The 26,919-nt window shown below is 45.8% G+C and overlaps 2 protein-coding genes across 2 annotated transcripts; both read left to right on the forward strand.

Annotated features, from left to right (window-relative positions):
* Positions 1-2,151: 2,151 nt before the first annotated feature.
* LOC127312721 (peroxiredoxin-2E-1, chloroplastic-like) lies at positions 2,152-3,278 on the forward strand. The gene has a single exon (XM_051343266.2). It carries the CDS (start codon positions 2,251-2,253, stop codon positions 2,938-2,940), a length of 690 nt encoding a protein of 229 aa, XP_051199226.1. The 5' UTR covers positions 2,152-2,250; the 3' UTR covers positions 2,941-3,278.
* Positions 3,279-10,860: 7,582 nt separating this feature from the next.
* On the forward strand, positions 10,861-14,548 carry LOC127312722 (brassinosteroid LRR receptor kinase BRL2). Its single transcript, XM_051343267.2, has one exon. It carries the CDS (start codon positions 10,953-10,955, stop codon positions 14,412-14,414), a length of 3,462 nt encoding a protein of 1,153 aa, XP_051199227.1. The 5' UTR covers positions 10,861-10,952; the 3' UTR covers positions 14,415-14,548.
* Positions 14,549-26,919: the final 12,371 nt, after the last annotated feature.

Raw genomic sequence — 26,919 nt, forward strand, 5'->3', positions numbered from 1 at the left:
AAACATGTGTTGCTCCTGTTGGTGCGCTAATCCATGATTATCTCGGTAAAACCATTGTGGCCACAGAAAAAGTCTTGGAACATCGTCACAACATGGAGGATGCCGAAGTTATAGCACCAACTGGAGGTGCACGGCTAGCCGCAAGCTGAACGAGGACCCAATGATCTTCAAGAGTGTCTGCAAGCTGATCGCCATTGAAATCTGAAACATTACTCTCTTGCTGGAGAAGTGCTATGCACGATTTCGTTTCTTTTGCTTCAACACAACAAAACTCGAAGTGCAGCTTTGCCAAATGTTCGTAAAACTATGTTGCCCATGAGGTGGCTGCTTATGTTAGGAAATTGTTGTAGATTCAATCTGAAACAATAATAACCGTGACTCCTTGATTATGAAATGAATTTTCTTGGCTCTAAAAAAAAGATTGTTGTATAGATGTCGCGAGATCCTGAACTCCCTAAACTCGGGCATTCCATCACTCCTTGACCTATGAGTTCGGTTTAGACATCCACTCTATAATGTGCCACACTTAGCATGACATGCCAAAACAATATGATAGAGATGTCAACTGTTGTGATAAATGACAATGCTTATAACTTTGTTGCCTTCATGTTGTACTTATTTTGTTGTTGTCTCACAAGAGGTCTTTTGCGCCGAATGTTTAAAATGGTTGCCATGTTTTTAAGTTTGTTTGATTGCACCGAAAAATATAATTTATGTCTAAGAGCTCGTTTGGCTCCCATTATTTAGAGCTTGCAACAAAAAGTTTATTTGTAATTTCAAGAAAGACTTGTTTAGCTTCCACAGAATCAGTTATTACAAAATTCAATTGCGAATTTCATGATTTTCATCGCATGCCTAACTACAATTTCTTCCGGCATCATGTGGATTTTCCTAATATCATTTCTTTCAAATAAATAAAATGAAATGATCGTTGCCAAACGAGCTCTAGGAGGTTTGAGTTCTCGTGATTATAAGATTCTACTAAAGACTGAACAATCAATAGATAAACTTTCTATGGGCTAATTTCTTGTTTTTGGTCTAGCATCAAGAAAATTCCCAATCACAAATATAACCAGCTCTCTCCGCCTGCCCCCGTTGAGAGTCCACCGCTCCTCTCCTCCTTTGTTGGCCCGATCCCGATTCTTCTCCGCCTGCGATGCCGAGCGGAGCGGAGGAAGGAGAGGTGCCTGGCCAGATGTATATAGTATCCTAGGGTTTCGAGTTGTGTCTTCTACCCATGTGGAGTCTGGGAGTAGGAGGCGGGATCTTCTTGGCCAGATCCGGCCGTCCAAGCCTTCTTCTTCTTCGTCGCTGCTCTTCTCCGGTGGCAGGAGGCGAAGGGGCGGCGTGGCATCTCCGACAATAAGGCCAACCTTTTCCCCCCTCGTCATCTGCTTTGGTTGTGCTAGAGCAGAAACCAAAGTGCAGATCTTCCACTTCTCCGACCTCGTCCATGGTGGACGGACAAAGATTGGGGAGGATCTGAGGATGGCTTCTCCAATAAGCTCTTATGGGTCCGCCAAAGTTGCCATCTTCAACGCTTGCCTCCCCGAGTCCGTGGCAGGCCCTTCGTGTTTGGTGGCGAGCCGTATTCTCCGTCGTGGCTTTGGTATGGCCTCGCTGCTTCTTCAAGCTTGCCTCCTCTTCTTCTCCCCCGAGCTCCATGCGTCATGGTGGCGACTGGCAAGGGAGTATGTAGAGTGGCGATGCTGCGGAGGTGGCATCGGAGTTCTTTAGAAGCATCATGTTGAAGCCCTTAATGAGGTTGGCGGTCGCATCCCACACCGGTTTTGAAGCAAGTGGTTTCTTCCCCGCTTTGGAGCTCGACGGCGACATGGCTGACCTCATGCTCGTCGGTGGGGAAAGAGAAGGGCTCGATTGCTTTTTCCTCCTTTTTAGTGAGACCCTTTCTGCAAATACCAGGTACCTATATGTAATTTTTTATTTCATGGGGTCCTTTCTAATATGTTGTACACCCAATCGTTTGGATTGAATGAAGTTTCTAAGCCCTTCGGGGCGCTCCGTGTTCAAAAAAAAAAAAAAAAACCAATGTCGTGAAAAGGGTAGCTCTTGCCCAAAACCCAGCAACGCAAAGGCCACCTGACGCCGCCGTGGCTTCTCCACCCACCCCGCAAAAGGCCACCTCCCGCCGCTTTGCAGAGTCACTCTCCAAAATCCCCCACACTAGCCTCGCTCGCTCCTCCCAAAGTCAAAACAGGCACCAAGAATTTCCTCCAACACCTACCCTCCATGGCCACCTCCGCCCTCGCCACCCTCTCGGCCACCGCCGCCGCCGCCGCCGGGATCAAGCGCGCCCTCCTCTCGCGCCCCTCGTCCACCCTCTCCTTCGCCTCCCGCCGCCTCGCCTCCGCCGCCCCCCTCCGCGCGGCCCCGCTCCGCAACGCGCCGACGCGGGCCGCGTCTGCGACCGCGGCCCCGGCCGCGGCGCCCATCGCGGTGGGCGACCGGCTTCCCGACGCGACGCTCTCCTACTTCGACGCCCCCGACGGCGAGCTGCAGACGGTGACGGTCCGCGAGCTCACCGCGGGCAAGAAGGTGGTCCTCTTCGCGGTCCCGGGCGCCTTCACGCCCACCTGCACCCAGAAGCACCTCCCGGGGTTCGTGTCCAGGGCCGCCGAGCTCCGCGCCAGGGGCGTCGACGCCGTCGCCTGCGTCTCCGTCAACGACGCCTTCGTGATGCGCGCCTGGAAGGACAGCCTCGGCGTCGGCGACGAGGTGCTGCTGCTGTCGGACGGGAACGGGGAGCTCACCCGCGCCATGGGCGTCGAGCTCGACCTCTCGGACAAGCCGGTGGGCCTCGGCGTGCGGTCCAGGCGCTACGCGCTGCTGGCCGACGACGGCGTCGTCAAGGTCCTCAACCTCGAGGAAGGCGGCTCCTTCACCAACAGCAGCGCCGAGGACATGCTCAAGGCGCTCTGAACCCTCTGAATCGCGCGCGTTCCCCTCCGCTCGCCATGGTTCGTTCTCTGTTTCCCTAAAGCGTTTTTTTTTTCTCTTCTGAATAATAATAATCGGTGCGGCAACGGCGGCTTGTGCTGCTGCTGTCACCTTGATCTGGTGGCGAGTACTCAGTAGTGCGACGTGTTATACTAGCTTTGGGTTATGTTGTCTTTTTTGATGTGAAGTCTCTAGAGAACTATGGCAGCAGGACTCGTGGCAGTGTCCTGGTTTGCAACCTGGCACGGCATGGAATTTCACTTTTGCTTGTTCTCTGCATCGTATCATACATGTGTGTCGAGATGGCATGGTTGCATCAATCGATTACGATGCTGTGAACTTGTGACAGAGTTTGTCAATAAATTTCTGAAGCTATAGAGAGTCTTCATGAAATAGTGTAGGGATTCAGCAAGCGAGGGGTCATATGCCTCTTGGCATGAACAAAGATCTAGCTTTATATGAACTAGGGACAGTCAAACCTTTATTTAGTTCGATGGCCTTCATTTTATATAGTTAGAAATCAACAAAACAGCGAGTGGCCTAAGAAGTGGGACTAGAAAGATAGTTTTGTATGAATGCACAAGCGCCCCTGAAGATGGTGTGACCTAACTTACATACCTATGTTTTTTGGTTGTTGAGATACCACTAGCCAGCGACTTCATCTTTACCCCTCCCATCTCCATCCAACGGTGTGCATGGCACAAAGGTAATAGCTCTAGTACTTAGAAACGACGGAGAGCATTTGACAGATTCAACAACATTTGACAGATTCAGCAGCATTTCAAATTGAAGATTCAGTAGTACGGATGGAAACAAAAATTATGACAGATTCAGCAGCATTTGGAAGTGACAGATTCATCAGTACGGACTATTAGCAAAATAAATTGTCAGATTGAGTAGCATTTGACATAGATATTCAATAGCATTTGACATTAAACGGCTGTATCATGTAACCTCTGAATTCTACAGCAAGAACCCCAATGTTGAACAATCATTCGACTACACAAGTCAGGCCATTCACTTGTACACTTTGGCCACAAAAGACTAGTTAACCCTCAAAATACTCTACTTATCTCTGTCCAAAATACTACCTAAACAACCTTGCAGATACTAGATCAGATCATCAAAGAGATTAGCTTCATTAACTCGTGAAGCTGTCAGGAGCTCGGTAAAGCTGTCAATTGCATCATATTCTTGTCGCTTCTCATTTGCTTTTGTGGGACTCCCTCCTTTGTTGGTGCCATCATTCTTCACTTGCACTTGAGGTTGCACAATGCCTTCTTTCTTTGGTGGTGGTTGCTGCCAATGTCAATGAAAATTGAACCCGTTAGTTTAGGAATGAATAACAATGGCATATTACATACACAGGTTATCTTTGCCCCTTTTTTTTGTTGGTGCGGCAGATTTCCTTGGTTTTCGCCCCTTGCGCAACTTATCAAACTAAGTAAGCTTTCTTCTCAAATTTTTAGAAGGAACCTCCTTTTTCTTTAGTTTTGCAGAACTGAACAAGTCATTTGCTTGCTGCACATTTGGGCCATTATTTTCTTGGCCACTGGACTGTCCATTCTCAGCATTAATAGCTAATTCTTTGAGTTTATCCTCTAGTTGTGGCACAAGATGATCAAGTGCTTCCTCTAACAAGAAACAACATTCGGGAGAGTTGGCTATTTTATATGCTGAGTTGTGAAATTTATGAGGCATATCTTTCTACCTAAGTTGAGCTACCAATTTTGGATTTTCTACTACTTTCCTTCTTTGTGACGCGGAGGTGACTTTTCTGGCAGCGATGGACCTCCTCCTAGGCAGCGTGGTCCTGCGGTGGCGGACTGGCCCTCCTCCTCTCCTCCGGCCGCTGTCCCTCCTCCTCTCCTCCAGCGGCTGCTCGGCCCAACCCTCCTCTCCTCCAGTGACCCTTTCTCTCGGATGCAGCGGCGCAGTCCCCTAACATGCCAACATGCCAGCGCTGCGGGAGGGTTCCGGAAGAGACACGAAGCCCGTGAATCCCCAACTTTTCTGCCGCCCTCACCCAAAACTGCTAAGTACCAGAGCTGTTGCCTTTGTGTCATGTCCACCCTTGGATGGAGATGGGAGGGGTTAAAGATTTAACGTGAAGTCACTGGATCTCAGTCCTATGTCAAACTGCTCCATTCTCGCTAGATCCTGGACCTTTGAAGAGAGATGGACATGACAAGGCTTGTCACATTTCAGCATTTTTAGGGCTCCTTTAATTCAATGGAATTCCATAGAAATTTTGGAGGAGTTTGATCCTTAGCGAGTATTCCTATGTGCATAGATTGATTCATTGGATTAGATTCTTAGAATTTTTTTTCATAGGATTGCATTGCACTATATTTTGGAGAAATTTTTCCATCACCCAAACCTCATGTAACAATTCCTTTATTTTTCCTGTGATTCAAACACTCCGTTAAGAAAAAAATTCTATGTTTCAAATCATGTAGACATGACACTCTAATCCCGCGTTTTTTCTATCCCTATGTTTTGAAAATTCTGCGAATCAAAGAGGCTATAGTTATTGCTGGCTAGTTTGAAGATATAATTTATGACGATTGTAATACAATAAATTTGATATTATAGATGTTGACAGTTTTTTCTAAATATTTGATCAAATTTATGAAGTTTGACTTTGACTAAACTCAAAATCCGGGGTAAGTGAGATACTCCAGCCAACGTGGTGCCAGTACAATTCCTCCCACTTACATACTTTGGGGCATATGCACAGTAGCATAGTATGCAATTTCCCTCTATTTTCATGCTGCAAGCTTGACTGAACATTGCATTTTCATAAGAAAATAGCATTAGTTTAAACTTCTTGGAAAAATCCTTTAACACAACTAAAGAGTACTCATTTTCATAGGATTTAAGTAGACATGGCATCTCAATCCTATAATCCCATAGTTTCTATTTCTACACTTTTTCTATCATTCCAATCAAAGGAGCCTAGGTAGCTGCTCTCCTCCACTTTGCTTAAGTAAAAAAAGGTATACGGTGTTGGTGTTGGTGGATGTTTGTGAATGCTGGTTTTTTTTCTTCTATTCTTGATCACAAACATTACCAATTTTGACTTCAACTAATCCCAGAAAGCTAGGTAATTAGGAATGGAGGAAGTGCAGTGCATATGCCCCATATTATGGACTCGCCACGTTGGCTGGAGGATCTACTCCTACCTTCTGGTTACTGATTAGCCTTAGCCAAACATTACACGGGAGAATTGCAAAACTCCAGGTAGGTTAGCTGTGGTTGCAAGACCGAAGCTTAAAATAGCATCACGCTTCTTCGACAAGGCACAAACGATGAAAATGGTGACACCACCGCACACCCATGCCCTCGTTTATAGTCTGGAGAATGTTATGGATAACTACGCCGAAAGAAGGAGCTGGTTCTCCATGGGAGGAGCCCAATTTTGCCTTTAATCGTAAGGAGGAAGAAGAGAAGCGGAGCACCATTCGATCTGAGCTGTGTGGCTGGATCTTGACCTTAAACATGTCCCAGTATCGGGCTCGGCCCAAGGTGGATCTTAGCTAGAAGCCCAAATATGCCGTCCAAACCTCTTCCCTTTTTAATCCAGCCGCTCAGGTAGGCCTTGAATAGGCTCGTTCGCTTTTTCTTGGCTCGTTTCATTATTTTTTCTACAGGGTTCACTGGACTTGCAAAAAAAACCTAGTCACTGAAATGAATAAGAGGCCCAAAAACTTGCAGAAAAGTCAACAAGTCAAAATTTTCTACGAAGATCCCGAAATTTCCAGAAAAAATGCAGAAAAAGGCAAGAAATACTCCAAAAGGACCAAATTCCATCAAATAAGCGATAGTTGAAAAATATAAGAAATTTAAATATTTGTTAAGTGGAGATATGTTTGTCCCTGACCCATTCTTTTTTCTCGTGAGATGGACATGGATCATCTTATGTTGCAATCCCCGACTTTAAGGAAGCCTGGACCTTATCCTCTCGCTGCTACAGTACCGAGAGGCGATTTGTGAGCTCGCCGTCCAATCCACCTCGCCGCCGACGATTTCGCCGGTTCCCTCTCTCTCTGCCGGCTGCTACGGTGGGGGGAGGGTGGGGGAACCCCGGATCTTGGCTGTACATAGTGTAGGGTTGGGTAGCTTCCAGCCAGCCGACGACGTCGAGAAGGTGGAGGCGCAGCTGGAGTGGTGTTTTGGGGCGGTGTCCCCTTCGGCGGTGGTCCTTCGTGGAGTGCTGCTACTGCAGAGCGACCGTCCTTGTCGTCTTCCTTGTATGTCGTCGGGGCTGCGGGGATGGTTGTCCCTCGCCGGATGCTGGGTAGCGGCGGATCTGGGCCAATCAAAATCGGTAGAAGTTGGTGATGTTGAGCTCGTCGATGGCGATGAAGATGCAGGGCGGAGGCTCTCTAGAGCTGAGGACCGTCGACTTCCCGTCCGCAGAGGGTGCCTCCCATTCCAAGGCCTGAGGGGAGGAGGTGCGGGGGCGCGCCGGCGGAACGTCTTCGTTGTCTTCCACAGCATCGAGGCCCATAAGGACCTAGTTGTAATTTTATGCTTTGTTCTGGACTGTTCTGTAAGAACCATGTCATAATATGATCAACTTTTCCCTTGCAAAAAAGCAATCCCTGACTTTTCTTGACTTTCTGCCACTGATAGGTGGGGTTCTAGTAGAACCAGCGTATCTACCTGGTCTAGGGCGGAGATTGTAGGGGAAGGACGGGACGGTGTGCGTGCGGAGGCGAGGGCGCCGGCGGCAGGGCGCCGTCGCGCGGCTTGGGGAGAGGCGGCGGCGCAAGGCTGAGCGGCGGCTAAGGTTTAGGACTCCGACTCCTGAGGGAGTCGGCAACAAAATATGTTTATTTGTTGATTGATCTTGTCGATTACAACTCGTATTTATAAGAGAAATCTGCGAAACCCTAATCTGCTAATTGGGCTAAGCCCCTAACTAAGCCTGGCCGGCCGGGCCAGTGGGCCCACAGGCTATGTCAAGGGATTGTATAGAACTATAGATAGTCTTACTTAGAGATCCTGCCTAGTCCTATGCCTTTTCTGCATGGTCAAATTATCAAGTCACAAGTCAACAAAAGTTAAAACACCAAGGCATGATCAACAAGTCAAGATGAAGGCAAAATTTGACAAGCCCAAGATGATGGAGGATTGGGCGGACAAGTCTAACATGGACGATACATCAACTCTTATCTTTTTTTTTTGAACAAGGTAGGTCCCGAAGGACCTGCAGCATGCATTATATCGGTGGGAGCACAGTTACATAGAGGACCTCAAGGAAAAGAAAAATTACAACCAAGTCCCTATCTTTTGCACTAAGCACCCTGTAGAGACGCGTAGAAACGCGATCGAGTCCATTGCCGACAGAAGAGGACACACCGGCGTCGCCGTCGCTTCCATCCTCGGGGACGAAACCACTTGAGGACGGAGCAACGCTCATCACCACGCCGTAGTCGAAGAAGAACCTCCAACGCTGGAGGAGAAAGCTCGAATCAAGTCCGAGCGCAGCAGGGCCAACCCTATGGCCAAGGATAGCGACGGTCGGAGCTAGCCGACGTTTGGAGGCTGCTACCGAGGTTGCACGCTCCAGACACCTCGAGCGCCGCCTCTGCAGGGTCGTCGCAGTCGCAGACATCCTCTCCTCCCCCTCGCCACCGAGGCCAGCCAAGAGGAGATGAAGGCGAAGCAGGCCACCCAAGCAGAGTTGACGAAGACACTTATTGAAGCAGGGGCGCGCCGGAGAAGCAGATCTCTCTGTCTTCCACCATGGAAGAACAACAGAGTCTGCCAGCGGCGCCGGCCTGACGCAGTGTCGACACGCCAGGCTTGGAGGAGACCCCTGCGTACCTCCAGATGCGCAGGTACTGGCACCATCCTTCCTCTTCTCCTCGCCACCATGGGGGGCCAGAGGAGGAAGAGATGGAAGCCCAACAACGCGGATCCAGGGGTAGCAGCTGTGGATCTTATGCATGGAGATCCCTGGGGCGGCAGATCTCGCTGTCTCCGACCATCGGAGCTCGAGAAGATGGAGCCACGAACACAGGCTGTTCAAGATCTGATCCAGAGGATCTTGAACCCTACTCCAAACTACCGGCAAACCACCGAAAACTAAAAAAAACTAAGCCTAAAAACTACTCCGGCGCCGTCTCCTCTCCATCTCCGGCTGGCTATTCTGGCGGAGAGCAGGAGGGAGAGGCCCAGCGAGGAGGAGAAAGGGGGCAGGTACTGTAGTCGAGAGGGGGGGGTGAATTCCATCAACCCTTATCCCTCGTCCACTATGAACTAGTGTGCCAACAGTGAGCACAATTACAACCCGGCACTTAGCAACCCAAGAGCATTTTTGGTCATTTGCCAAGAGCCAAAGCCTATAAATAGTCCCCGTGGGCCATAGGTACGTAATTTCATGCTCAATCACTCCAACAAAGTCAAGAGGGCTAGAGATTTACGACCGAAGAGCTAGCTCTAGCTATCTTTGTATCCGAGTATTCCCGAACAAGCCAGACTGACATTGCTGAAGAGAAGTTTGAAGTCGCCCTCGGGAACTTCCGCATTGCATTTCAGTTCGCGAGTCATAATAACCATACTGATATAAAATCAACTTAAGAAAATATGATTTGACATAATAGCACACATATAGTACTGTAACTTTTTGCATCATTAGGAAACGTAATGGACAGGTTGTGAGATAGACCTAGCTGCATCATTCGATCCACTATGACACAAAAGCTACTTGATCCAGACCCGCGTGTGCGGCAAAAAATAGTATGCCCAAAAGCCGTCTTATTGGGATATTTTCTCATTAAAAATTGATAGACTTTTTCAAAATAGTGAGAATAAATATAGACTGCCACTCCCTCTAGGAGAAAATAGTGAGAACAGATTTCAACAAATTTTGAAGCCATTGGCCTGCCAGAGATGAAGCTTAAGTTCAGTATCTTGCATGCCCACCATTCCGCAGTAAGCATTGTGTGTGCATGTGGACTATTAGTTTATCTGCATCTAGGTAGCTTGATGTTCAAATCTTTGTTACTTTCAAGAATATCTCCTAAAGTGTCATTGCTTCACAATTAGAAAATGTTACTCCAGTAGCCTAATCTATGCAAGGTAAAGGTGGAACTTGGGGTCTCCAATAGCCTAATCTATGCTGGACCACGGAATTAATCCCCTTTCACTTTCTCACATGCCCTTCTTTTCCCTCGTGCACACATGATTCCCCATGGACGATCCATAGGAAAAGCAATCGTACTCTATGCACATAATATTTGCGAAAGGCACTAGTCATTACCATTTTTCTACATCACATATGATACAGGGTTTTGACACAGATTGGTCTCCCACTTAGCTCAATCTTCACTTTTGATCAATATATGGGGACATTGTAAGATTTATAATTATGTTGCACCTTTATGCTCTTAGTTAACAGATTTGTGTCTCCATTGGTTCTGTGGCAATTAGAAATACAAAATTTGAGTAGTTTGAGCAGTGATTTTAAATTCCTATTTCTTATCCGAAAATCTCGAGTACTGATTTTTTTCACCCAACGAACGTCTGAAATCTAAATTTTGAATTTTACATGCCCTTTTAGGTGGTTGGCCTTTACACAACAATATTTATTTTTATTCGCAAAAAATATATTTATTTTTATAATGTGATATGAAATCAAAGTGGTATCATCAAAAAGACCTCAACGATCAAAATGATGCCCATACATGTGCACTGGCCAGTGTGTTAGTTCTTATGAAATTAACAAATTACGTTCTTTACTTTCTAGTATATTGTGCAATCATAAATTAACTAGCGACTCGTAAAGTGTCATTTCCGCGCTAATAGAAAATGTAAAGCAAAGCAAGGCAAAATGGTGGAACTTGAGATCTCCGATCGCGTGTTCTACGCTGGAAAAGCCTCAATTGCGCGCACACACTTTTCTCTCAAACACCTTTCTTGCTACTAAACCATGCAACATGCGACCATGACAACTCCTTCTGTCTCCTCCCTGGTTCCCTGCCATGGCAATGGATAGCATGCTTCTCACCGTCTTCTTTCTCCTCCTCCTCCTCTCCTCGACCTCCGTCTTCTCATCTGCGTCCACAGAAACCGACGACGCGGGAGCGCTGCTGCGCTTCAAGGCGTCCGTCACCAAGGACCCTAGAAGCGTGCTCTCGTCTTGGCAGCACCAGCAGCAGCAAACGACGCCCGGCGGTGGTGGTGGCAATGCCACGTGGTGCACGTGGTACGGGGTGACGTGCGACGGCGAGGGGCGGGTTGCGAGGCTCGACCTCGCCGGCTGCGGCCTCTCCGGGCGCACGTCGTTCGAGGCGCTGACACCCATGGACGCGCTGCGCCACGTCAACCTCTCCGGGAACGCGGCGCTCCGTGCTGACGCCGCCAGCGACCTTCCCAAGTTGCCCCGCGGGATATGGACGCTTGACCTCTCCGACGGCGGCCTCGCCGGAAGCTTCCCCGATGACATGCAGCTGGGGCACTTCTACCCCAACCTGACCGACGTCCGCCTCGCGCGGAACAACCTCACCGGCGCGCTCCCCGGTAGGCTCCTGGTGCCGAGCACCATCCGGACATTCGACGTTGCAGGAAACAACCTGTCTGGCGACATCGCTGGAGTGTCGTTCCCCGAGACGCTTGTCCTGCTCGACCTCTCCGGCAACCATTTCGCCGGCGCGATCGCGCCGTCGCTTTCCGGCTGCGCGGGTCTCCAAACACTCAACCTGTCGTACAACGCCCTCTCCGGCACGATACCGGAGTCGATAGGCGACATCGCCGCCCTCGAGGTGTTCGACGTCTCGTCCAACCGCCTCACCGGCGCCATCCCTGGCAGCCTCGGGGCGTGCCCGTCGCTGCGTATGCTCGTGGTCTCGAGCAACAACATCTCGGGCTCGATCCCGGAGTCTCTGTCTTCTTGCCGCGCTCTCCGTCTGCTCGACGTCTCCAACAATAACGTCTCCGGCGCCATCCCGGCTGCTGTGCTCGGGAACCTCACCTCTCTGGAGACCCTGCTTCTCAGCAACAACTTCATCTCGGGGCCGCTCCCGAGCACCATATCCGCCTGCAATAACCTCAGGATCGCCGACCTCAGCAGCAACAAAATAACCGGCGCGCTGCCTACTGAGCTCTGCACGCCCGGCGCGGCGCTGGAGGAGCTCCGGATGCCGGACAACCTCCTCACTGGCTCGATCCCTCCCGGACTGGCCAACTGCTCGCGGCTGCGGGTGATCGACTTCAGCATCAACTACCTGAGGGGGGCGATCCCGCCGGAGCTCGGCCAGCTCCGGGCTCTGGAGAAGCTCATGACGTGGCTTAACAACCTGGATGGCCGGATTCCGGCGGAGCTCGGGCAATGCCGGAGCCTGCGCACGCTCATCCTCAACAACAACTTCATCGGCGGTGACATCCCCGTGGAGCTCTTCAACTGCACCGGCCTCGAGTGGATCTCGCTCACGAGCAACAGGATCAGCGGCACGATCCGGCCGGAGTTTGGCCGGCTGTCCCGGCTCGCCGTGCTACAGCTGGCCAACAACAGCCTCGTTGGCGCCATCCCCAAGGAGCTCGGAAACTGCAGCAGCCTCATGTGGCTCGACCTGAACAGCAATAGGCTCACCGGCGAGATCCCTCGCCGCCTAGGAAAGCAGCTTGGGTCGACGCCGCTGAGCGGCATCCTGTCCGGCAACACGCTGGCGTTCGTCCGCAACGCGGGGAACGCGTGCAAGGGCGTGGGCGGGCTGCTGGAGTTCGCCGGCATCCGGCCTGAGCGGCTGCTCCAGGTGCCCACTCTCAGTAGCTGCGACTTCACGCGACTCTACTCCGGCGCAACGGTGAGCGGATGGACGCGGTACCAGACGATGGAGTACCTGGACCTGTCGTACAACGCCCTCATCGGCGCCATCCCCGAGGAGTTCGGCGACATGGTGGTGCTCCAGGTGCTCGACCTGGCGAGGAACAACCTCACCGGCGAGATCCCGTCGTCGCTGGGCCGGCTCCACAATCTTGGCGTGTTCGACGTGTCGCACAACCGGCTGCAGGGAGGTATCCCTGAATCATTCTCCAACCTCTCCTTCCTGGTGCAGATAGATGTCTCCGACAACGACCTCGCCGGGGAGATACCGCAGCGTGGGCAGCTCAGCACGCTGCCGGCGAGCCAGTACGCCGACAACCCTGGCCTATGCGGCATGCCCCTGGACCCGTGTAGCGACCGGCTGCCCAGGGCGAGCATGTCCGGCCTCACCGCCACCGCTGCACCTGACAGTAACAATAAGTGGCCTCTGCCGAGGGCAGCGTGGGCCAACGGCGTGATCCTGGCCGTGCTGGTCACCGCCGGGCTGGCGTGTGCGGTGTCGATCTGGGCGGTGGTGGTGCGCGCGCGGCGGCGGGAGATGCGGGAGGCTCGGATGCTGAGCAGCCTGCAGGACGGAACGCGGACGGCGACGACGTGGAAGCTGGGCAAGGCGGAGAAGGAGGCGCTGAGCATCAACGTGGCAACCTTCCAGCGGCAGCTCCGGAAGCTCACCTTCACGCAGCTGATCGAAGCAACCAATGGCTTCTCGGCCGCCAGCTTGATCGGCTCTGGCGGGTTCGGCGAGGTGTTCAAGGCGACGCTCAAGGACGGCTCCATCGTGGCCATCAAGAAGCTGATCCCGCTGAGCCACCAGGGCGACCGCGAGTTCATGGCCGAGATGGAGACGCTGGGCAAGATCAAGCACCGGAACCTCGTGCCCCTGCTCGGCTACTCCAAGGTCGGCGAGGAGCGGCTGCTCGTCTACGAGTACATGACCAACGGCAGCCTGGAGGACATGCTCCACCTCCACCACCCCGCCGGCGACGGTGGCCCGCTGGCGGCGCCGTTGTCGTGGGAACAAAGGAAGAAGATCGCGCGCGGGGCGGCGAAGGGCCTGTGCTTCCTGCACCACAACTGCATCCCGCACATCATCCACCGCGACATGAAGTCCAGCAACGTGCTCCTCGACGGCGACATGGAGGCGCGCGTCGCCGACTTCGGCATGGCCAGGCTCATCAGCGCGCTCGACACGCACCTCAGCGTCAGCACCCTCGCCGGGACCCCCGGGTACGTGCCCCCGGAGTACTACCAGAGCTTCCGCTGCACCGCCAAGGGCGACGTGTACTCCCTCGGCGTCGTGCTGCTGGAGCTGCTCACAGGGCGGAGGCCCACCGACAAGGAGGACTTCGGCGACACCAACCTCGTCGGCTGGGTCAAGATGAAGGTCAGGGAAGGCGCCGGGAAGGAGGTCATAGACCCAGAGCTGCTCAAGGCCGCCATCGGCGACGACGAGGCAGAGATGATGAGGTTCATGGAGATGACGCTGCAGTGCGTGGATGACTTCCCGTCCAAGCGGCCCAACATGCTGCAGGTGGTGGCCGTGCTCAGGGAGCTCCACGCGCTGCCGCCGCTGCCATTACCAGCGACAGGTGCATGCGATGGCCATGGCCAAGACGCATAGCAACGAGATGGACGGATTGTTTTGTGTTAACTAGCGCTTATATCTGTGTAATCTGATGCAAACAAAGCTAGTACTTAATTAGTCCTTGATTATCAATAATCCAATATTTTCTGCCTTGAGATTGACTAAGCAGAGTGCTGTTACGTGAGTTTACCTTTGATTTCTAAGCAAAAGCTCAATTCTTTGCAGAAGCTGAGGTAAAATCTGTGTTGCTACAAAGCTACACGGTGTCTTTTTTTTTTTTGATGAAAGTCAGACTTGCTGTTTTCATTGATCGTAGAAGAGGGAAAAACAGAGTTCCAGTACAAGCGTGCCTAAGCACAAAGTAACAGCAAAACACCGGAAGAGAGACAAAAAAAAACTACTACAGGAAACAGCTAGGTGTAAGCCTGAATGTTATTTATTAGTCTGTCTCTCTTGGTCTATTCAGTATATCATCACCAGCACCTTCCCAGCTGCACACCAGTCTGAAGCAGTTTCAACGATCTTGCCAAAAACCCGGGTAGCAGGTGAAGCACGCTGGTTAAAAATACGATCGTTCCGTTCCTTCCAAATTTCCCAGGAAACAATTGTAGCAAGTGAGTTGAGACGGCGCCTGGAGTCTTTGTTCAGCCCAATTAGCTGTTCAGACCACCATTCTGCAAAGGAGACAGCAGCCGCCATGTTGGATCTTGGCACCAGGTGACATCGGCTGAATACCATGTCCCAGAATTGCTGTGCAATGGAGCTGGTCAGGAGAAGATGCGGAGCAGAGTGCAGACTCTTGATGGGTGAAGCAAAGAGGGCAGATGTGGTTCAAGTCACCAATGAGATAAACCGAACATATTTCCACAGGTTTAACAGATGAAGATACCGTTGACAACTCCATTGGCCTCTAAATGATCTACCACGAGAGAAATCGCTAAACCATACAAATGCTTTGCACGTGTCTTCCACCACTGGCATATACCATGAATACCGTTGACAATTCCACTTGCCTCTAAATATTATGACGGGTAATTCTTTTAACTTCCCCGCAAAAAAAAAAGGGTAATTCTTTTAACTCCTCCATGGACATCGTTGCAAACAAAGTTGAGGTGCTCCTCAGAAATCGTTAAACCATACAAATGGCTTCAAAACATAGAGCCCAGGTTGGTCAAGAGTGTTCCTTCTAAGTCTATTTAGTTTGGTTTTCAACTTTACACCTTTTGGCATGATCTCAATTACTAATGAGCGCAAGTTCTTAAAAAACAAGGAAAAAAAGTGTGTTGGAGAGCCTAAATTTAATTATGTGGAGGTGGACCAAGTTACACTAATGTTTTATTTTACTTGTCATGCTCTCACACCATCTCATCACATATGACTTGGAATGCCATTGTTTTAAACTCTCTTCAAAGAAGAAGAGAGGACTTAAGATTTGAACTTCACTTGCCTAGCTAAAAGTCTAAGATTTATTTGGAAATAATAGTTTAATTGATGACAAGTTACATGTGGCTAGGAACCGATATGATTTCGGTTAAATTCAGGGTTTGTGAAGGCAATTATTTTATATCACCTCGACTTGGTAAGATCTTGTAAGTGCGTTGACTCCTCGCTATCATTCTCTATTGCTATGTCCCTTGAGGGCAAGTAGCATTTAAGCTTGGGGGGAGTTGATAGCTCCTAAAAACAACATGTTTTCCGAGGTGTTTTCATATGGTTTTTATTTGAATTCGTTAGTTTTCACCTTCTAACTAACGTGCAAAATGCCAAAAACAACGAACCTTGCATAGTCTTGTGTTTTTATGATACTTTCAGGAAAAGGTCATTTTGGGAAGAAAATCAAGCCATAAATGAAGACTAGGAATAAATCAAGCAATGCATTAATTGAAGGAATAATGATTCGAGGAAGAAGATGCTTCATCGACTGCTAGTGTGGTCATCCCGACCGTACCACGCAACCGTACCATGCCATGCCTCATCCGGCTCTTCAAAGGGAGAAACTTCTAAGAAGATGTAACACCCCAAATTTTTAAAACAATTAAGAACCATAATTTCAACTATCCAATTTTTAGGGTTAACAAAAACTTGCCTATTTCCAAAATCTTTTCTATTATGTGAATGAATGGAATATTTGCTAATACCATGAATGTGTGTTTGAAGAATTTGAAATAGATCCTAAGCCACAACCATGCATTTAGGATCAAATGGAAACAAATTAAAAAGAAAATAAACTAGAAGTAGAGGCACATATGAGCCTATGGCCCTATTTGTGAATATAGGCCTATGTCATGATCTACCTTGCGTAGATGGTTTGAAAACCTTAACAAACCCAACCTAGTACTCAGCAAGCCAAATCCAAAGTGAAAAAAAATAGAAAGAAAATAAAAATCAAATAGGAGAGAGACATATGTGAGTGTATGGCCAATTTGTAAATTTGAGCAAATGCCCCACTTTCTTTGTTTGAATTGCTTAAACACAACATTATACCATTTGAACACAAAACAATACAATTTGGGTCAAAGAAAAGCAACACAAATCAACGGAAAAAATGAAAATCTAAGTTACATATGCTAATGGTCAAATCTGCCACTTTTAACATGTTACCTACTTTAAGCCCCTTTGGTTAATTTTTTTAAACTAAACTTTCTAATATTTTTGCCCAGATATATTGTACTCATAAAATTGAACAACTTGGTCAAAGTCAACCTTGCTGATTCAAAGTCGAACTCTTAATATAAGCATGCAAAGTGGCAACTTTGAAACAGATTCTAGATTGCCCCAAATTTTGGAATTTCCACAAACCAACTCCAAATTGCAAACCAAGACCACCAATTGATGCCAAACATTATTTATATCACAGCCATAAAGTATTTTGGCCAAATTCAAAGTCAAATGAGACCATTGCATCTCACATATGGTGATCACATAGTTGAATAAAAAGCACAACCACTATTCTATCCACTATTCCCCACCTCACTCCCCTTTTTCTTGTGCTCATCTATACACCTTGTACTCCAACAACTACCAATGACATCACATTGCCTAGTCATGCTCACCATGACACAATCTCTCTCCCTATGTCATGGCATATGTCACACATGTTGGCCATGATCTTTTGTGCATGCTCTAGCTCTCTCTAGCCTTGTCAACCATGTCACATACCTTGGCCTCACCTCACCTAAGCTTGCGTTGCACTCATAGACCAAGAAAAATGCATAGAGGATCCATGCCATGGCCATGCCATCCCCTTGGTCACCACCACCATGCTCACCATGTCACCCTCCTCCCCTCTCTCTCTCACCTTGCCAACCTCCTCAACCCTATAAAAGGAGGCTCCCCCACTCCAATTCTTCACACCACTTCACTCCTCTCCTCTCCCTGATCCTCCTCAAGCAATCCCTCGTCCCAATTTCATCCACAGAGCCCCAATCAATCGCCGGAGCACCACCAGTACTGCTGCAAGATCGCCGGAGCTAGGAGCCGCCCCAGGAGACGCCACCGGTACAAGGAGCCTCGCCATCCTCGACAACGCCGCCCTGCATCAACGCCGACGACTGCCGGACCTCCGGTGAGCCGCTGACCCCCTAGGCTCGCCGCCAGTGAGCCCGTGCTCGTCGTCGACGACGACGCTGTGGACCATCGGATCCTGCTCTAATCCTGCGGCTCACATAGATCATACCGTTTCGCTGTTTAAGTACCGCTGACAGTAGGTCCCACTGTCAGGCGGCTTGCTCGTGCGAGACACGCAGTGGGCCGGCCAAGTTAGAACATTAGAACAAAGTTTCCTATGGATTCAAGGGTAGGAAATCCAAGTTAACTCTTTTACATGACATTATTTTTTCCATGAAGCAAAGTTAACACATCTATCAATTGGTACATTTTGGAGTGACTAAGAAGGATCCATGCTTACTTATTCGTTTTCACGTGTTAAACTTGTCTAAATCTTGGTCAAACCTAGGATTTGACAGAGATTCGAATGGGCGGAAAATAAAAAAAAATCAGAAAAATGAAAAACCAAAGCACATAGTCTTCTTATGTCATATAGTAAGCATTAAAGTTTATAAACAAGGTCTAGACATATTCAAACCATACAAATCATGTATCTACCCCTAACCCTAAACTATGTCTTATGAAGTCAAGCATGAAGAGAAGTGGTTTTGGGTTTCAAAGATGGAAATTTCAAAAACCTCCCAAAAACTTCATTTAGAGTGACTAAGAAGGATACATGCTTCCCTTTTCATTTTCATGTTTTAAACTTGTTTAAATCTTGGTCAAACCTAGGATTAAGCCAAGATTCATGGGCATCAAAAATAAAAATAAAATCAGAAAAATGAAAAACGAAAGCACATAGTTTTCTTATGTCATATAGTAAGCATTCAAGTTGATAAACAAGGTCTAGACATATTCAAACTAGAAAATCATGTATATATCTACCCCTAACCCTAAACTCTGTCTTATGAAGTCAAGCATGCATGAAGAGAAGTGGTTTTTGGTTTCAAACATGGAAATTTCAAGAACCCTCCCAAGATTTACATTTTGGAGTAAGAAGGATAGATGCTTAATTTTTATATTCATGATTTAAATTTGTTTAAACCATGGTCAAACCTATGATTTGACCAAGATTCAAATGGGCATAAGAATTTTAAAAAAAATAAAAAATGAAAAACCAAGGCACATAGTCTTCTTATGTCATATAGTAAGCATTCTCAATTAAGTTGATTTTAGAGTGACTAAGAAGGATGCAGGCTTCCCTTCATTTTCATGTTTTAAACTTGTTTAAATCTTGGTCAAACCTAGGATTTGACCAAAAGATTCAAATGGGCATAAAATTTCAGAAAAAATCAAAAGAATGAAAAAACAAAAGATATAGCATTCTTATGTCATATATATAGTAAGCATTCAAGTTGATAAACAAGGTCTAGACATATTCAAACCAGAAAATCATGTATATATCTACCCCTAACCCTAAACTCTGTCTTATGAAGTCAAGCATGCATGAAGAGAAGTGGTTTTGGTTTCAAACATGCAAATTTCAAGAACCCTCCCAAGATTTACATTTTGGAGTGACTAAGAAGGATAGATGCTTAACTTTTATATTCATGATTTAAATTTGTTAAAACCATGGTCAAACCTAGGATTTGACCAAGATTCAAATGGGCATAAGAATTTTAAAAAAATCAAAAAAATGAAAAACCAAAGCACATAGTCTTCTTATGTCATATAGTAAGCATTCAACTAAATTGATAAACAAGGTCTAGACATGTTCAAACCAGGAAAATCATGTATCTACCCCCTAACCCTAGCTAAACTCTGTCTTATGAAGTCAAGCATGCATGTAGAGAAGTCGTTTTGGGTTTCAAACATGGAAATTTCAAGAACATCCCAAAAGCTTCATTTTAGAGTGACTAAGAAGGATCCATGATTTCCTTTTCATTTTCATGTTTTAAACTTGTTTAAATCTTGGTCAAACCTAGGATTTGACCAAGATTCAAATGGACACAAAATTTAAAAAAAATCAGAAAAATGAAAACCAAAGTACATAGTCTTCTTATGTCATATCGTAAGCATTCAAGTTGATAAACAAGGTCTAGACATGTTCAAACCATACAAATCATGTATCTACCCCTAACCCTAAACTCTGTATTATGAAGTGATAACCCACAAGTATAGGGGGTGTATCGTAGTACTTTCGATAAATAAGAGTGTCGAACCCAACGAGGAGCAGAAGGTGTTGACAAGCAGTTTCGATGAAGGATTCACTGTAAATGCTTACAGACAAGTATTCATGGGGTTTTGATATAACAGATAAATAAAGTACAAGAGTAAAATGCGAGAGTAATAATTGCAGCGAGTGGCCCAATCCTTTTTAGCACAAAGGACAAGCCGGTTTGTTTACTTATGATGACCGAACGTTCTTGAGGACACACGGGAATTTAGTCTAGTGCTTTCGCTTCATATAGTTGATTAATCTTCATTGTTTTGATAAGTGTTGTGTGGGTGAACCTATGCTAATGCACCGTCCTTCCTAGGACTAATACATACTTGTGATTATACCCCTTGCAAGCATCCGCAAATACAAGAAAGTAATTAAGATAAATCTAACCACAGCCTTAAACTCTGAGATCCTGCTATCCCTCCTGCATCGATATACCACCGGGGATTCAGGTTGCTGTCACTCCGGCAACCCCACAATTAGCAAACGAATACAAGATGTATTCCCCTAGGCCCATAAAGGTTAAGTATCATGTAGTCGACGTTCACATGACACCACTAGAAGAATAACACCACAACTTAAATATCAAACCATTGAATATTACTCAACATAGTTCACTACTAACATTTAGACTTCACACATGTCCTCAAGAACTAAACGAACTACTCACGAGACATCATATGGAACATGATCAGAGGTGATATGATGATGGATAACAATCTGAACATAAACCTTGGTTCAATGGTTTCACTCAATAGCATCAATAACAAGGAGTAATCAATACCGGGAGAGTTTCCCCTATCAAACAATCAAGATTCAACCCTAGATGTTACAGCGGTGATGAGGTGCAGCGGCGGAGATGATGGTGACGGCGGTGGAGATGATGGTGATGATGATCTCAATGAAGTCCAACTCGATGATGGTGACGATGGCGTCGATTTCCCCCTCCGGGAGGGAACTTCCCCGGCGGATTTCAGCCTACCGGAGAGCTCTTTTCTCTCTGGTGTTTTCCGCCCCGCAGAGGCGGCTGTGTCTCCTCGCGATAATTCCCAGCACCTTAGGTTTTCGGGTAGAAGAAGTACACGAAGGAGAGGCGGCCGAAGGGGGCTGTGGGCCCCCTCCCCACAAGGCGGCGCGGCCAGGGCAGGGCCCGCGCCGGCCTATGGGGGGGCCCATGGGGCCCTCCTCGGCTCCTCCTTTTGGCTAGCTCATTCTTCTGAAAAAATAAGATCTTCGGTGTAATTTCCGTCAATTGTTGATCTCCAGAAATATTGTATTCTGACGGTGCCTTTTCCAGCAGAATCTTGACTCCGGTGAATGATTCTCCAATAATCATGAAACATGCAAAATAGGTGAAATAACATAAGTATCATGTCTAAATATGAAATATATCAATGAATAACAATAAATTATGATATAAAATAGTGATGCAAAATGGACGTATCAACTCCCCCCATGCTTAGACTTCGCTTGTCCCCAAGCGAAACTGAACTCAGTAAACAAGACCACATGTTTATGGAGTGAAGAGTCGATAAATAAAATACGGGCAAGAAGCATCATATTGATTCACACAAGACATTCTAGTGAACAACTTCTCATATAATTCAACTTGAAACAAGTAAAAGGAAATCACAAATAAAGGTACATAGGATCATAATTGGTGATGGCAAACTTCATTCTTGGTCAGAGAACAATTAACAGATTGTACTTATCTGTCGAGCAGCGCTCTTTTATTAAAGCTTATATGGCAAAACTTGCATACTCAATCATAATAATCTCCTCATAATCATTGATAACCTTCAAAGCTATATTCATTCGGATAAAACTTGTACTAAACAAGGAAGAATAAAAGGCATGATTAAGTAGATCACAATATAAATGGTTTGATCACAACAACTCAATTGCTTGCTTAAGATAGAGGGAAATAGGTTTACTGACTCAACATAAAGTAAGAGATAGGCCCTTCGCAGAGGGAAGCAGGGATTAAGTCATGTGCTAGAGCTTTTTAAGTTTTGAAATCATATAGAGAGCATAAAATTAAAGTTTGAGAGGTGTTTATTGTTGTCAACGAATGGTAGTGGGTACTCTAACCCCCTTGCCAAACAGACTTTCAAAGAGCGGCTCCCATGAAGGACGTTATCTCTACCAGCAAGGTAGATCATCCCTCTTCTCTTTTTATTTACACATGTACTTTAGTTTCTTTATTGATGATACTCCTCCCAACCTTTGCTTTCTCAAGCCATGGCTAACCGAATCCTCAGGTGCCTTCCAACATTTCACATTCCATGGAGGAGTGTTTATTGCAAAATTAAGTTGCTTACTGATGACTCAGAGCAAAACATGTGAAGAGAATTATTAATGAAAGTTAATTAATTGGGGCTGGGAACCCCGTTGCCAGCTCTTTTTGCAAAATTATTGGATAAGCGGATGTGCCACTAGTCCATTGGTAAAAGTCTGCCCAACAAGATTGAAAGATAAAACACCACATACTTCCTCATGAGCTATAAAACATTGACACAAATAAGAGATAATAACTTTTGAATTGTTTAAAGGTAGCACATGAAGTATTTACTTGGAATGGCAGAAAATACCACATAGTAGGTAGTTATGGTGGACACTGATGGCATAGGTTTGGGTTAAGGTTTGGATGCACGAGAAGCATTCCCTCTCAGTGCAGGTCTTTGGCTAGCAAGGTTGATTAGCAAGCATAAGAGTTGAGGGAAACAAACAAATATACATGTGATAGAAACAATCATGCATCTTCCTTGTAAGCACAAACAATTTTAACTTCAGAATACTAAGCTAGGAGCTAACAAGAAAGAAAGATAATGAAATAACATATCTACATGTATTTCCTCTTTTCTACTTAAACTCAAAGTGTTGTTGCTATTGACCAATGCTAAGTTTGCCAAAACCAAATAGATTTACTCAATGCTCCCAAAGTGATACCAATACTAACAACAAGATCAATCATATAATAGAGATTGCAAACTAAAATAAGATGTGCAATATGTAAATGATAAGACTTCTCATTAATATTCCGTAACGATAACTCACACCAAGGGATACATAGATAACCAACTAAAAGAGAGATACTTCCATACTGCAACCCATCTTATATGATAACTTCCCTACTCATGATATGACACTACTTGATAGTAAAAAGTAAAAGATAGTGATGATGTGATACCGCGGCACCCCCCCAAGCTTGGAACAAACCAAGGGGGTGCCAATACCAATGATGAATTACTCCTTCGGCGGTGGTGGCGATGAATACTTCCCATCATCAGACTTCCAAGGAAGAGGCTCTCCATCAACAAACGACATCTTGGTCTCAGGAATCCTGAAACTAGCAGCATAGCTTATATGTTTAAACCTGTTTTCATACTCACAGTTTTGGTTCTGAACATCATAGAGTTGAGCTTGGAGTTTGTTGGTGGTGTCGTGAAGCGAGAGGATATCGTCCCACAGCTTTGCAGTCTCCTTCTTGTGTCCATCAATAAGTTCAGACACAATTTTGTGGAAGATGTCCACTTCACGCTCAGCCATCTTCTTGTAGTTGAAGACCTCTTGTTCTAATTTCTCCATCCTGTCCTCCAAAATTCCTTCTCCTTTAGGACCCCGGACATCTTCAATCTGCAACTCTCCATCTACGAGTGATGCTGGCGCGCAGTTAACGTGCCCGTTGGGAACCCCAAGAGGAAGGTGTGATGCGTACAACGGCAAGTTTTCCCTCAGTAAGAAACCAAGGTTTATCGAACCAGTAGGAGCCAAGAAGCACGTTGAAGGTTGATGGCGGCGGAGTGTAGTGCGGCGCAACACCAGGGATTCCGGCACCAACGTGGAACCTGCACACCACAACCAAAGTACTTTGTCCCAACGTAACAGTGAGGTTGTCAATCTCACCGGCTTGCTGTAACAAAGGATTAGATGTATAGTGTGGATGATGATGTTTGCAGAGAACAGTAGAACGAGTATTGCAGTAGATTGTATTCGATGTAAAAGAATGGACCGGGGTCCACAGTTCACTAGTGGTGTCTCTCCCATAAGAATAAGCATGTTGGGTGAACAAATTACAGCAACTGGCTCTTCGGCATCTTGTTAATAGGTTAGTGCCGGAAAATGCATAAATATGACATAAAGTATGTATAAAACATGTAGGTATCATCAATAAAGTAGCATGGAACATAAGAAATTATCGATATGTTGGAGACGTATCAGCATCCCCAAGCTTAGTTCCTACTCGTCCCGAGTAGGTAAACGATAACAAAGATAATTTCTGAAGTGACATGCCATCATAATCTTGATCAATACTATTGTAAGCACATGTAATGAATGCAGCGATCCAAAGCAATGATAAAGACAATGAGTAAACAACTGAATCATATAGCAAAGACTTTTCATGAATAGTACTTTCAAGACAAGCATCAATAAGTCTTGCATAAGAGTTAACTCATAAAGCAATAAATTCATAGTAAAGGTGTTGAAGCAACACAAAGGAAGATTAAGTTTCAGCGGTTGCTTTCAACTTGTAACATGTATATCTCATGGATATTGTCAACATAAAGTAATATGATGAATGCAAATATGCAAGTATGTAAGAATCAATGCACAGTTAACACAAGTGTTTGCTTCTTGAGATGGGAGGAAATAGGTAAACTGACTCAACATAAAAGTAAAAGAGTGGCCCTTTGAAGAGGGAAGCATCGATTGCTATATTTGTGCTAGAGCTTTTATTTTGAAAACAAGAAACAATTTTGTCAACGGTAGTAATAAAGCATATGTGTTATGTAAATTATATCCTACAAGTTGCAAGCCTCATGCATAGTATACCAATAGTGCCCGCACCTTGTCCTAATTAGCTCGGATTACCTGGATTATCACCGCAATACATATGTTTTAACCAAGTATCACAAAGGGGTACCTCTATGCCTTTGTACAAAGGTCTAAGGAGAAAGCTCGCATTGGATTTCTCGCTTTTGATTATTCTCAACTTAGACATCCATACCGGGACAACATAGACAACAGATAATGGACTCCTCTTTAATGCTTAAGCATTCAACAACAAATAATTTTCTCATAATAGATTTGAGGATTGTTGTCCAAAACTGAAACTTCCACCATGGATCATGGCTTTAGTTAGCGGCCCAATGTTCTTCTCTAACAATATGCATGCTCAAACCATTCAACTCATGGTAAATCGCCCTTACTTCAGACAAGACGAACATGCATAACAACTCACATGATATTCAACAAAGGGTAGTTGATGGCGTCCCCAGGAACATGGTTATCGCTCAACAAGCAACTTAATAAGAAATAAGATACATAAGTACATATTCAATACCACAATAGTTTTTAGGCCATTTTTCCCATGAGCTATATATTGCAAAGATAAAGGATAGAAATTTAAAGGTAGCACTCAAGCAATTTACTTTGGAATGGCTGAGAAATACCATGTAGTAGGTAGGTATGGTGGACACAAATGGCATAGTTATTGGCTCAAGGATTTGGATGCACGAGAAGTAATCCCTCTCAATACAAGGCTTAGGCTAGCAAGGTTATTTGAAGCAAACACAAGTATGAACCGGTACAGCAAAACTCACATAAAAACATATTGCAAGCATTATAAGACTCTACACTGTCATCCTTGTTGCTCAAACCCTTACTAGAAAATATCTAGGCTCTAGAGAGACCAATCATGCAAACCAAATTTCAACAAGCTCTGTGTATTTCTTCACTAATAGGTGCAAAGTATATGATGCAAGAGCTTAAACATGAGCACAAAAATTGCCAAGTATCACATTATTCAAGACATTTTACCAATTACCACATGTAGCATTTCCCGTTTCTAACCATATAACAATTAACGAAGGAGTTTCAACATTCGCCATGAATATTATGAGTAAAGCCTAAGGACATATTTGTCCATATGCAACAGCGGAGCGTGTCTCTCTCCCACACACTGAATGCTAGGATCCAACTTTATTCAAACAAAACAAAAATAAAAACAAACAGACGCTCCAAGCAAAGTACATAAGATGTGATGGAATAAAAATATAGTTTCACTAGAGGAACCTGATAATGTTGTCGATGAAGAAGGGGATGACTTGGGCATCCCCAACCTTAGATGCTTGAGTCTTCTTGAAATATGCAGGGATGAACCACCGGGGCATCCCAAGCTTATAGCTTTCACTCTCCTTGATCATATTGTATCATCCTCCTCTCTTGATCCTTGAAAACTTCCTCCACACCAAACTCAAAACAACTCATTAGAGGGTTAGTGCATAATCAAAATTCACATGTTCAGAGGTGAAATAATCATTCTTAACACTTCTGGACATTGCACAAAGCTACTGAAAGTTAATGGAATAAAGAAATCCATCAAGCATAGCAAAACAGGCAATGCGAAATAAAAAGTAGAATCTGTCAAAACAGAACAGTCCGTAAAGACGAATTTTATAGGTGCACCAGACTTGCTCAAATGAAAATGCTCAAATTGAATGAAAGTTGCGTACATATCTGAGGATCACTCACGTAAATTGGCCGAATTTTCCGAGTTACCTACAGAGAATTCAACCCAGATTCGTGACAGCAAGAAATTTGTTTCTGCGCAGTAATCCAAATCTAGTATGAACCTTACTATCAAAGACTTTACTTTGCACAACAATGCAAAAAAATTAAGATAAGGAGAGGTTGCTACAGTAGTAAAAACTTCCAAGACTCAAATATAAAATAAAAGTGCTGTAGTAAAATCATGGGTTGTCTCCCATAAGCGCTTTTCTTTAACGCCTTTCAGCTAGTCGCAGAAAGTGTGTATCAAGTATTATCAAG

This window comes from Lolium perenne, chromosome 7, assembly GCF_019359855.2.
Source record: "Lolium perenne isolate Kyuss_39 chromosome 7, Kyuss_2.0, whole genome shotgun sequence".
Classification (NCBI taxonomy): Eukaryota; Viridiplantae; Streptophyta; class Magnoliopsida; order Poales; family Poaceae; genus Lolium; species Lolium perenne.